General features: G+C 48.8%; 1 protein-coding gene across 1 annotated transcript; it reads left to right on the top strand.

Moving 5' to 3' along the window:
• The first annotated feature begins 409 nt into the window (after window positions 1-409).
• Window positions 410-11,685, top strand: LOC129843759 (protein tyrosine phosphatase type IVA 3-like). The gene is made up of 3 exons (XM_055912357.1): window positions 410-576; window positions 5,480-5,554; window positions 9,949-11,685. Exons 1-3 carry the CDS (start codon window positions 425-427, stop codon window positions 10,064-10,066), a joined length of 345 nt encoding a protein of 114 aa, XP_055768332.1. The 5' UTR covers window positions 410-424; the 3' UTR covers window positions 10,067-11,685.
• The last annotated feature ends 40 nt before the right edge of the window (window positions 11,686-11,725 follow it).

The raw sequence follows: 11,725 nt of genomic DNA, 5'->3' as shown, positions 1-11,725 counted from the left end.
GAGTAGGTAGGGGTGCAGTGTAGAGCTGCTTAGTCTGGTTCCTCAGTTTAGAGTAGGTAGGGGTGCAGTGTAGAGCTGCTTAGTCTGGTTCCTCAGTTTAGAGTAGGTAGGGGTGCAGTGTAGAGCTGCTTAGTCTGGTTCCTCAGTTTAGCTTAGGTAGGGGTGCAGTGTAGAGCTGCTTAGTCTGGTTCCTCAGTTTAGAGTAGGTAGGGGTGCAGTGTAGAGCTGCTTTGTCTGGTTCCTCAGTTTAGAGTAGGTAGGGGTGCAGTGTAGAGCTGCTTTGTCTCGTAACAATGGGCTCCCTCAGAGTGCCAATGCTAATCAGCTGTTTCTGTCAGAGAGACAGAATTGTACTGTTTATGATGTGTGATGCCGAAGACCAGTTCCCACATTGTGTAGACAATTACATTGTTTTCTAATGTGAATGTATTTGTATGTTTTCCAGGACTGGGCCTTTGATGACGGTGCCCCTCCGCCCACTAAGATCGTAGATGATTGGCTGAACCTGCTGAAGACTAAGTTCCGTGAGGACCCTGGCTGCTGCGTGGCGGTGCACTGTGTTGCCGGGCTGGGACGGTACGGATCATTAATACTCTTCTGTCTTAGGGTTCTGATTGGGTGAGACAGTTGAGCCAAGCTCACAAGGCTGCAGTGTCACCCACCCACTGTGACGGCCACTGTCTCAGCAGCCACCAGTCTCTCCCCTTCTCCTACAGCCTGACCAGGTCCCTCTCTCTGCATGCAGACAGACCCAAGCCAAAGTCAACTGTTAGCCAAGGACCACTCCTTCTCAACTAATCCACCGTTTATTATTCAAAGCACAGAGGTTGAGGTCTGAAAAACGTTGAAGCAGCATTTCTATTGTGTCTCTAAATGTATCCTCTCAGATTGGATCTCTACTAGTCAGCTCACCAGAACTCTGGTCAAAAGTAGTGCACTATGTAGGGAATAGGCTGCCATTTGGGATGTAGCCAGTTGTCTTGTGAAATGTCTGTTAGCTGTATTCTGGTTGGCCATGCCCAGACCTGTAATGTATGTTCTATAGTTGAGCCTCTGGACTCCCGTTGGCCACGCCATACATTACTTCTAATGGTTGGCATGCCATACATTAGTTCTTATGGTTGGCATGCCATACATTAGATCTTATGGTTGGCATGCCATACATTAGTTCTTATGATTGGCATGCCATACATTAGATCTTATGGTTGGCATGCCAACCAACATAAGAGGAGTTGACTAAATAGAAGCACGAACTGATCTGGTTACCAGGCTCATTTTAGCCCTGTCCTGTCTGGTGTTCCTTCAGGTGTCCTCTATGTCAGAGGAGAGACAAGACAACGAGTCACATCTGTACTGATGAAGTATTAGCTAGCTAGTAGAGGAGAAAATGTCTCAAATGGTACACTATTCTATACATAGTGCACTACTTTTGACCAGAGCCTTGTGGGCAATAGAGAGCCATTAAACCAGGTTAAACCAGGCCTTTGGTACTAATAATGGTTGAGCTCATTGGTAGGAAGCTGAAGGAGACCCTCTTCCCCTCCCCTCCAGCCCCCTGACTTCCCCAGCCTCTTCCGTTCCCCTTCCTGTGTTAGCTGAAGGAGCCCCCTAGCCTCCCCAGGCTCTTCCCTCCCTCCCCTCCTGGGTAAGCTGAAGGAGCCCCCCAGCCCCCTGGCCTCCCCAGCCTCTTCCCTCCCCTCCTGGGTAAGCTGAAGGAGCCTCCCAGACCCCTAGCCTCCCCAGCCTCTTCCCTCCCTCCCCTCCTAGGTAAGCTGAAGTAGCCCCCCAAGCCCCCTGGCCTCCCCAGCCTCTTCCCTCCCTCCCCTCTCTGGGTAAGCTGAAGGAGCCTCCCAGCCTCTCCTCTCTGGGTAAGCTGAAGGAGCCCCCCAGCCTCCCCTCTCTGGGTAAGCTGAAGAAGCTCCCCAGCCTCCCCTCTCCGGGTAAGCTGAAGGAGCTCCCCCAGCCTCCCCTCTCTGGGTAAGCTGAAGGAGCTCCCCAGCCTCCCCTCTCTGGGTAAGCTGAAGGAGCTCCCCAGCCTCCCCTCTCTGGGTAAGCTGAAGGAGCTCCCCAGCCTCCCCTCTCTGGGTAAGCTGAAGGAGCCCTCCAGCCTCCCCCCTCTGGGTAAGCTGAAGGAGCTCCCCAGCCTCCCCTATCTGGGTAAGCTGAAGGAGCTCCCCAGCCTCCCCTATCTGGGTAAGCTGAAGGAGCTCCCCAGCCTCCCCTCTCTGGGTAAGCTGAAGGAGCCCGCCAGCCTCCCCTGTCTGGGTAAGCTGAAGGAGCCCGACAGCCTCCCCTGTCTGGGTAAGCTGAAGGAGCCCGCCAGCCTCCCCTGTCTGGGTAAGCTGAAGGAGCTCCCCAGCCTCCCCTCTCTGGGTAAGCTGAAGGAGCCCGCCAGCCTCCCCTGTCTGGGTAAGCTGAAGGAGCCCGCCAGCCTCCCCTGTCTGGGTAAGCTGAAGGAGCTTCCCAGTCTCCCCTCCCTGTGTTGGTGAAGCATCGTCTATCTGTGACGTACTGGAGACCTCCTCTGGGACTCGTCTGTGGTTTTTGACAGGGCGCCAATGTTTACTTTACTCTGAACTGTTTGTTGTCCTGTTAATCAGCTGGGGAGTTTTTGGCGTTCAGCTGGTACCCTCTGTGACATCTAAGTGGTCTGGAGGCTGATATGGCTCGACAGGGTAGAGTTAGATAGATGAATCTAGTTGAATGTCTCGTGTCCAGGCAGGCACCTCATCCAGCTTCAGTGATTCCTAGAAGTCCAGTGTTTGTGTTAGTGGTGTTATGCTCTTCAGCTTTCTATTTCCACACTGACTTACCGTAACCACAGCAACAACCCCATGTAAGGCTAGAAAAGGGGAAAGTGGGCTACAGCTTTTCCTAATGATTTGTTACCTGTAAATATGAGTGGCCAAATACAGCACAACCAGTTGCAGCTGTCAACCCACAGCAGGGCTTTCCTTTGTCCAAAGCAGAACAGTTTAAACCAGAATGAACTCCATTCCCTGGGAACTGGCTGTGTTGTGACAACATGGAGAGGGACGTTGCTGGGGGCATAACAGGAAGGACACGAATGGATGTCTTTAATAAAGTCTTACTATGTGAATGCTGTTTCTATGGTAACGTCCCAAATGGCACCATATTCCCTATTAAGTGCACTACTTTTGACCAGGGCCCATAAAGTTCTGACTGTGTCTTTAAGTCCCAGTATTAGCAGCAGCGTGACTGTGTCTTTAAGTCCCAGTATTAGTAGCAGCAGTGTGACTGTGTCTTTAAGTCCCAGTATTAGTAGCAGCGTGACTGTGTCTTTAAGTCCCAGTATTAGTAGCAGTGTGACTGTGTCTTTAAGTCCCAGTATTAGTAGCAGCGTGACTGTGTCTTTAAGTCCCAGTATTAGCAGCAGCATGACTGTGTCTTTAAGTCCCAGTATTAGCAGCAGCGTGACTGTGTCTTTAAGTACCAGTATTAGCAGCAGTGTGACTGTGTCTTTAAGTCCCAGTATTAGCAGCAGCGTGACTGTGTCTTTAAGTACCAGTATTAGCAGCAGTGTGACTGTGTCTTTAAGTCCCAGTATTAGCAGCAGCTTGACTGTGTCTTTAAGTCCCAGTATTAGCAGCAGCGTGACTGTGTCTTTAAGTCCCAGTATTAGCAGCAGCTTGACTGTGTCTTTAAGTCCCAGTATTAGCAGCAGCGTGACTGTGTCTTTAAGTCCCAGTATTAGCAGCAGTGAGACTGTGTCTTTAAGTCCCAGTATTAGCAGCAGTGTGACTGTGTCTTTAAGTACCAGTATTAGCAGCAGTGTGACTGTGTCTTTAAGTCCCAGTAGTAGCAGCAGCGTGACTGTGTCTTTAAGTCCCAGTATTAGCAGCAGCGTGACTGTGTCTTTAAGTCCCAGTATTAGCAGCAGCGTGACTGTGTCTTTAAGTCCCAGTATTAGCAGCAGCTTGACTGTGTCTTTAAGTCCCAGTATTAGCAGCAGTGTGACTGTGTCTTTAAGTCCCAGTATTAGCAGCAGCGTGACTGTGTCTTTAAGTCCCAGTATTAGCAGCAGCATGACTGTGTCTTTAAGTCCCAGTATTAGCAGCAGCTTGACTGTGTCGTTAAGTCCCAGTATTAGCAGCAGTGTGACTGTGTCTTTAAGTCCCAGTATTAGCAGCAGCTTGACTGTGTCTTTAAGTCCCAGTATTAGTAGCAGTGTGACTGTGTCTTTAAGTACCAGTATTAGTAGCAGCGTGACTGTGTCTTTAAGTCCCAGTATTAGCAGCAGCATGACTGTGTCTTTAAGTCCCAGTATTAGTAGCAGCAGTGTGACTGTGTCTTTAAGTCCCAGTATTAGTAGCAGCAATGTGACTGTGTCTTTAAGTCCCAGTATTAGTAGCAGCAGTGTGACTGTGTCTTTAAGTCCCAGAATTAGCAGCAGCGTGACTGTGTCTTTAAGTCCCAGTATTAGCAGCAGTGTGACTGTGTCTTTAAGTACCAGTATTAGTAGCAGCAGTGTGACTGTGTCTTTAAGTCCCAGTATTAGTAGCAGCAGTGTGACTGTGTCTTTAAGTACCAGTATTAGTAGCAGCAGTGTGACTGTGTCTTTAAGTCCCAGTATTAGTAGCAGCAGTGTGACTGTGTCTTTAAGTCCCAGTATTAGCAGCAGCGTGACTGTGTCTTTAAGTCCCAGTATTAGCAGCAGTGTGACTGTGTCTTTAAGTCCCAGTATTAGCAGCAGTGTGACTGTGTCTTTAAGTCCCAGTATTAGTATCAGCAGCTTGACTGTGTCTTTAAGTCCCAGTATTAGCAGCAGCTTGACTGTGTCTTTAAGTCCCAGTATTAGCAGCAGTGTGACTGTGTCTTTAAGTCCCAGTATTAGTAGCAGCTTGACTGTGTCTTTAAGTCCCAGTATTAGCAGCAGTGTGACTGTGTCTTTAAGTCCCAGTATTAGCAGCAGTGTGACTGTGTCTTTAAGTCCCAGTATTAGCAGCAGTGTGACTGTGTCTTTAAGTCCCAGTATTAGTAGCAGTATGACTGTGTCTTTAAGTCCCAGTATTAGTAGCAGTGTGACTGTGTCTTTAAGTCCCAGTATTAGCAGCAGTGTGACTGTGTCTTTAAGTCCCAGTATTAGCAGCAGCTTGACTGTGTCTTTAAGTCCCAGTATTAGCAGCAGCTTGACTGTGTCTTTAAGTCCCAGTATTAGCAGCAGCTTGACTGTGTCTTTAAGTCCCAGTATTAGCAGCAGCTTGACTGTGTCTTTAAGTCACAGTATTAGTATCAGCAGTGTGACTGTGTCGTTAAGTCACAGTATTAGTATCAGCAGTGTGACTGTGTCTTTAAGTCCCAGTATTAGCAGCAGTGTGACTGTGTCTTTAAGTCCCAGTATTAGCAGCAGTGTGACTGTGTCTTTAAGTCCCAGTATTAGCAGCAGTGTGACTGTGTCTTTAAGTCCCAGTATTAGCAACAGCAGGTAAAGGCTGTTTCTTTGTGTTTCTCCCTCCAGGGCTCCTGTGCTGGTGGCTCTGGCTCTGATCGAGGGCGGGATGAAGTATGAGGAGGCAGTTCAGTTCATCAGGCAGTATGTACACCTCACCTCCAGATTCAGTTCATCAGGCAGTATGTACACCTCACCTCCAGATTCAGTTCAGTTCATCAGGCAGTATGTACACCTCACCTCCAGATTCAGTTCAGTTCATCAGGCAGTATGTACACCTCACCTCCAGATTCAGTTCATCAGGCAGTATGTACACCTCACCTCCAGATTCAGTTCATCAGGCAGTATGTACACCTCACCTCCAGATTCAGTTCATCAGGCAGTATGTACACCTCACCTCCAGCATTCAGTTCATCAGGCAGTATGTACACCTCACCTCCAGCATTCAGTTCATCAGGCAGTATGTACACCTCACCTCCAGATTCAGTTCATCAGGCAGTATGTACACCTCACCTCCAGATTCAGTTCATCAGGCAGTATGTACACCTCACCTCCAGATTCAGTTCAGTTCATCAGGCAGTATGTACACCTCACCTCCAGATTCAGTTCAGTTCATCAGGCAGTATGTACACCTCACCTCCAGATTCAGTTCATCAGGCAGTATGTACACCTCACCTCCAGATTCAGTTCATCAGGCAGTATGTACACCTCACCTCCAGATTCAGTTCATCAGGCAGTATGAACACCTCACCTCCAGATTCAGTTCAGTTCATCAGGCAGTATGTACACCTCACCTCCAGATTCAGTTCAGTTCATCAGGCAGTATGTACACCTCACCTCCAGATTCAGTTCAGTTCATCAGGCAGTATGTACACCTCACCTTCAGATTCAGTTCATCAGGCAGTATGTACACCTCACCTCCAGATTCAGTTCAGTTCATCAGGCAGTATGTACACCTCACCTCCAGATTCAGTTCAGTTCATCAGGCAGTATGTACACCTCACCTCCAGATTCAGTTCAGTTCATCAGGCAGTATGTACACCTCACCTCCAGATTCAGTTCAGTTCATCAGGCAGTATGTACACCTCACCTCCAGATTCAGTTCAGTTCATCAGGCAGTATGTACACCTCACCTCCAGATTCAGTTCAGTTCATCAGGCAGTATGTACACCTCACCTCCAGATTCAGTTCAGTTCATCAGGCAGTATGTACACCTCACCTCCAGATTCAGTTCAGTTCATCAGGCAGTATGTACACCTCACCTCCAGATTCAGTTCAGTTCATCAGGCAGTATGTACACCTCACCTCCAGATTCAGTTCAGTTCATCAGGCAGTATGTACACCTCACCTCCAGATTCAGTTCAGTTCATCAGGCAGTATGTACACCTCACCTCCCGTCTCTTGATGTTTTTAAGGAGAGTGGAAGTCCACACAACCTTTTTAGTGTTGTTCCTGTTTCATCTGACAGTTGTATATTTAGATGGGGACATCATGAGGAGGGATAAAGGGATTGAACCGCTCTCCACTGAGGAGGTTTATGGGACATCATGAGGAGGGATAAAGGGATTGAACCGCTCTCCACTGAGGAGGTTTATGGGACATCATGAGGAGGGATAAAGGGATTGAACCGCTCTCCACTGAGGAGGTTTATGGGACATCATGAGGAGGGATAAAGGGATTGAACCGCTCTCCACTGAGGAGGTTTATGGGACATCATGAGGAGGGATAAAGGGATTGAACCGCTCTCCACTGAGGAGGTTTATGGGACATCATGAGGAGGGATAAAGGGATTGAACCGCTCTCCACTGAGGAGGTTTATGGGACATCATGAGGGGGGATAAAGGGATTGAACCGCTCTCCACTGAGGAGGTTTATGGGACATCGTGAGGAGGGATAAAGGGATTGAACCGCTCTCCACTGAGGAGGTTTATGGGACATCATGAGGAGGGATGAAGGGATTGAACCGCTCTCCACTGAGGAGGTTTATGGGACATCATGAGGAGGGTTGAAGGGATTGAACCGCTCTCCACTGAGGAGGTTTATGGGACATCATGAGGGGGGATAAAGGGATTGAACCGCTCTCCACTGAGGAGGTTTATGGGACATCATGAGGAGGGATAAAGGGATTGAACCGCTCTCCACTGAGGAGGTTTATGGGACATCATGAGGAGGGATAAAGGGATTGAACCGCTCTCCACTGAGGAGGTTTATGGGACATCATGAGGAGGGATAAAGGGATTGAACCGCTCTCCACTGAGGAGGTTTATGGGACATCATGATGAGGGATAAAGGGATTGAACCGCTCTCCACTGAGGAGGTTTATGGGACATCATGAGGAGGGATAAAGGGATTGAACCGCTCTCCACTGAGGAGGTTTATGTGGTTTGAGCCGGGAGTGTCTTTCACTCAGCCAGGGCTCTGCACACCTCTGGATTCTTCTGACACTCATAGGCTCCACATTATGGGTCGGGTTCTCTGGAAAAACATCAAGCCTACTGCCCTCCCGGACTGAGCACCATGCTCAATGGAGAATCTGAATTGAAAGTGCTTTATAGTCAAGGAATAAATAGGCTTCGTGTGGATCCGGGAAAATCATCCCCTAAGTGAATTATAAATGTCTCTTTACATGAGAGCCTGTGGGCCCCTAGTCCCTAAATGTTCAACTGCTTTTAACCAGAGCCCTGTGGGCCCCTATTCCCTAAATGTTGCACTGTTTTTAACCAGAGCCCTGTGGGCCCCTAGTCCCTAAATGTTCAACTGCTTTTAACCAGAGCCCTGTGGGCCCCTATTCCCTAAATGTTGAACTGCTTTTAACCAGAGCCCTGTGAGCCCCTAGTCCCTAAATGTTCAACTGCTTTTAACCAGAGCCCTGTGGGCCCCTATTCCCTAAATGTTGCACTGTTTTTAACCAGAGCCCTGTGGGCCCCTAGTCCCTAAATGTTGTACTGCTTTTAACCAGAGCCCTGTGGGCCCCTAGTCCCTAAATGTTGTACTGCTTTTAACCAGAGCCCTGTGAGCCCCTAGTCCCTAAATGTTGTACTGCTTTTAACCAGAGCCCTGTGATCCCCTAGTCCCTAAATGTTGTACTGCTTTTAACCAGAGCCCTGTGGGCCCCTAGTCCCTAAATGTTGTACTGCTTTTAACCAGAGCCCTGTGGGCCCCTAGTCCCTAAATGTTGCACTGCTTTTAACCAGAGCCCTGTGGGCCCCTAGTCCCTAAATGTTGCACTGCTTTTAACCAGAGCCCTGTGAGCCCCTAGTCCCTAAATGTTGTACTGCTTTTAACCAGAGCCCTGTGGGCCCCTAGTCCCTAAATGTTACACTGCTTTTAACCAGAGCCCTGTGAGCCCGTAGTCCCTAAATGTTGCACTGCTTTTAACCAGAGCCCTGTGGGCCCCTAGTCCCTAAATGTTGCACTGCTTTTAACCAGAGCCCTGTGGGCCCCTAGTCCCTAAATGTTGCACTGCTTTTAACCAGAGCCCTGTGAGCCCCTAGTCCCTAAATGTTGTACTGCTTTTAACCAGAGCCCTGTGGGCCCCTAGTCCCTAAATGTTGCACTGCTTTTAACCAGAGCCCTGTGAGCCCGTAGTCCCTAAATGTTGCACTGCTTTTAACCAGAGCCCTGTGGGCCCCTAGTCCCTAAATGTTGCACTGCTTTTAACCAGGGTGGACACTGGTCAGAGGTAGTAAACAGGGTGGACACTGGTCAGAGGTAGTGAACAGGGTGGACACTGGTCTGAGGTAGTGATCAGGGTGGACACTGGTGAGAGGTAGTGAACAGGGTGGACACTGGTCTGAGGTAGTGATCAGGGTGGACACTGGTCAGAGGTAGTGAACAGGGTGGACACTGGTCAGAGGTAGTAAACAGGGTGGACACTGGTCAGAGGTAGTGAACAGGGTGGACACTGGTCTGAGGTAGTGATCAGGGTGGACACTGGTGAGAGGTAGTGAACAGGGTGGACACTGGTCTGAGGTAGTGATCAGGGTGGACACTGGTCAGAGGTAGTAAACAGGGTGGACACTGGTCAGAGGTAGTGAACAGGGTGGACACTGGTCTAAGGTAGTGATCAGGGTGGACACTGGTGAGAGGTAGTGAACAGGGTGGACACTGGTCTGAGGTAGTGATCAGGGTGGACACTGGTGAGAGGTAGTGATCAGGGTGGACACTGGTCAGAGGTAGTAAACAGGGTGGACACTGGTCAGAGGTAGTGAACAGGGTGGACACTGGTCAGAGGTAGTAAACAGGGTGGACACTGGTCAGAGGTAGTGAACAGGGTGGACACTGGTCTGAGGTAGTGATCAGGGTGGACACTGGTCTGAGGTAGTGAACAGGGTGGACACTGGTCTGAGGTAGTGATCAGGGTGGACACTGGTGAGAGGTAGTGATCAGGGTGGACACTGGTGAGAGGTAGTGATCAGGGTGGACACTGGTGAGAGGTAGTGAACAGGGTGGACACTGGTCAGAGGTAGTGATCAGGGTGGACACTGGGACAGAGGTTCCTGTAGGGAGTAACAGTAGACCTGTCTTTCTCTCCTCAGGAAGCGCAGGGGAGCGATCAACAGCAAGCAGCTGACCTACCTGGAGAAATACCGCTCCAGACAGAGACTACGCTTCAAAGACCCTCACAAACACAAGAACAAGTGCTGCGTGATGTGATGATGTAGTGACCCCGCAGCCCGCCTGTTCTGACCCATATAGAACCACTACATGAACTTTAATATTGGACCGACCTCCACCCCTCCCCTACGATGCGTTTAGGACTTGACCTGTTGTCTGTCTCCATGGGGACAGTTAGCTGCCACTGTTCTGTTGGGATTCTTCTGCTTCTCACTCTCAGGGCTGTTGGAGACCATCTCCTCTCCGATGTCTTTGAATGAACACGTTTGTCTCTAACAGCCGGCCAATTGAACTCGTAGAGAGGAAAAGTAAACAAGCCCGATTTACATCAAGTACACACACACACACACACACACACACACACACACACACACACACACACACACACACACACACACACACACACACACACACACACACACACACATTGACATAAACTATTTTGCACTGATTGTGACATACTGTGACATACACACACAGAGCCATTGACCACCAGTCCAACCCCTCAACCAGCAGCAACACTGTCAGCTTGGTCCCAGGTCTGATCGTTCCTCTTTCCTCCCTGCTGCTAGGTAGCACTGACCCAACCCAATGAAACACACCGACCCACCACTAGCTGTCACAACAGGTCTGCATCACCACACACCATGTTAACTGAAAGCCCCTGCTAGCCATGATGACATGAATGAAATAATCATGAAAAAGAACAGATTTTATGCTGTCTGTGTGTTTTTATCTCAATGTTTCAAGAAAATCCAGTTTAACGTCTTTGTTAAATTGAATGCCATCCACAGAGCTCAGCCATCTTGCTCCGTTTTCATAATGCATGTAAGGTAACACTTGTTAGAATCATTTCCTTGTCTCCTTCTTCTTTGAGGATATGGGGATGTGGGATGTGACTTAATATAGGACAAGGTTTTGTGCTGAGTCGCTGGTTTTTAAAAAGCAATATTTTTTACCTTGTGATATGAAATACTCTGGGATTAGGATTCTTCACCACTGGCTGCTTCTGTTGTACAACATGAAGGCTCTCAGTGTATCATGTAGGAGTGAGCTGAGCCTGGGTGGGCTTGGTAGGCAACACTGTCTGTGTCCCAGATGGCACCCTATTCCCTATATAGTGCACTACTTTTGACCAGAGGTCTATGGGCTACAATGCCTTGAAATATATACACACACATGGACTCGCACTGACCCTATGGGCTCCGGTCAAAAGTTGTGCACTATATAGGGAATAGGGTGCCATCTGGGACGCGTACTATGCTTTGGGAACGTAAACATGGCGGTGCACCGTAGTCGTCTCTGGGATGAAGAACAGCCAACTGAACCGTCTGCTCTGAAATAACGTCTTGGCTCTGTATCTGTCAGTGTGGATATAAATGTCACTCATCTTGCCTCCGAAATGGCACCCTATTCCCCTTTTATAGTGCACTACTATATAGCACACTTTTGACTATAGTCCTATGGGCTCTGGTCAAATGTAGTGCACTAAATGGGGAATAGGGTGCAAGACGCAGTCTCAGTTAAGGACAGGTACTGAAGGAATGACTCGTATCCTAGGAAGAAAGCTGTCACATTTATCTGCTGCCTTGGAAGTAACCCACTTCAGATTGTTCACAGTTAATGAAGTACAAGAAATAAAGTAATTGTTTAAAGTATGCTGGACTGTTTTGTGCTTTATTCAGGAGTTGACTTGTG

The sequence above is a fragment of the Salvelinus fontinalis genome, unplaced genomic scaffold (assembly GCF_029448725.1).
Source record: "Salvelinus fontinalis isolate EN_2023a unplaced genomic scaffold, ASM2944872v1 scaffold_0158, whole genome shotgun sequence".
Taxonomy (NCBI): Eukaryota; Metazoa; Chordata; class Actinopteri; order Salmoniformes; family Salmonidae; genus Salvelinus; species Salvelinus fontinalis.
Note: the sequence above shows the minus strand (reverse complement) of the source record. Positions and strands in the feature narration are given on the sequence as shown.

What these genes read in the sequence shown, in the direction of transcription:
- LOC129843759 (XM_055912357.1), top strand. Translation starts at nt 425, where the DNA reads ATGTATTTGTATGTTTTCCAGGACTGGGCCTTTGATGACGGTGCCCCT. An exon ending in TGTGTTGCCGGGCTGGGACG is followed by an intron (nt 577 to 5,479) that starts GTACGGATCATT and finishes TTCTCCCTCCAG; the next exon opens with GGCTCCTGTGCTGGTGGCTC. An exon ending in GCAGTTCAGTTCATCAGGCA is followed by an intron (nt 5,555 to 9,948) that starts GTATGTACACCT and finishes TTCTCTCCTCAG; the next exon opens with GAAGCGCAGGGGAGCGATCA.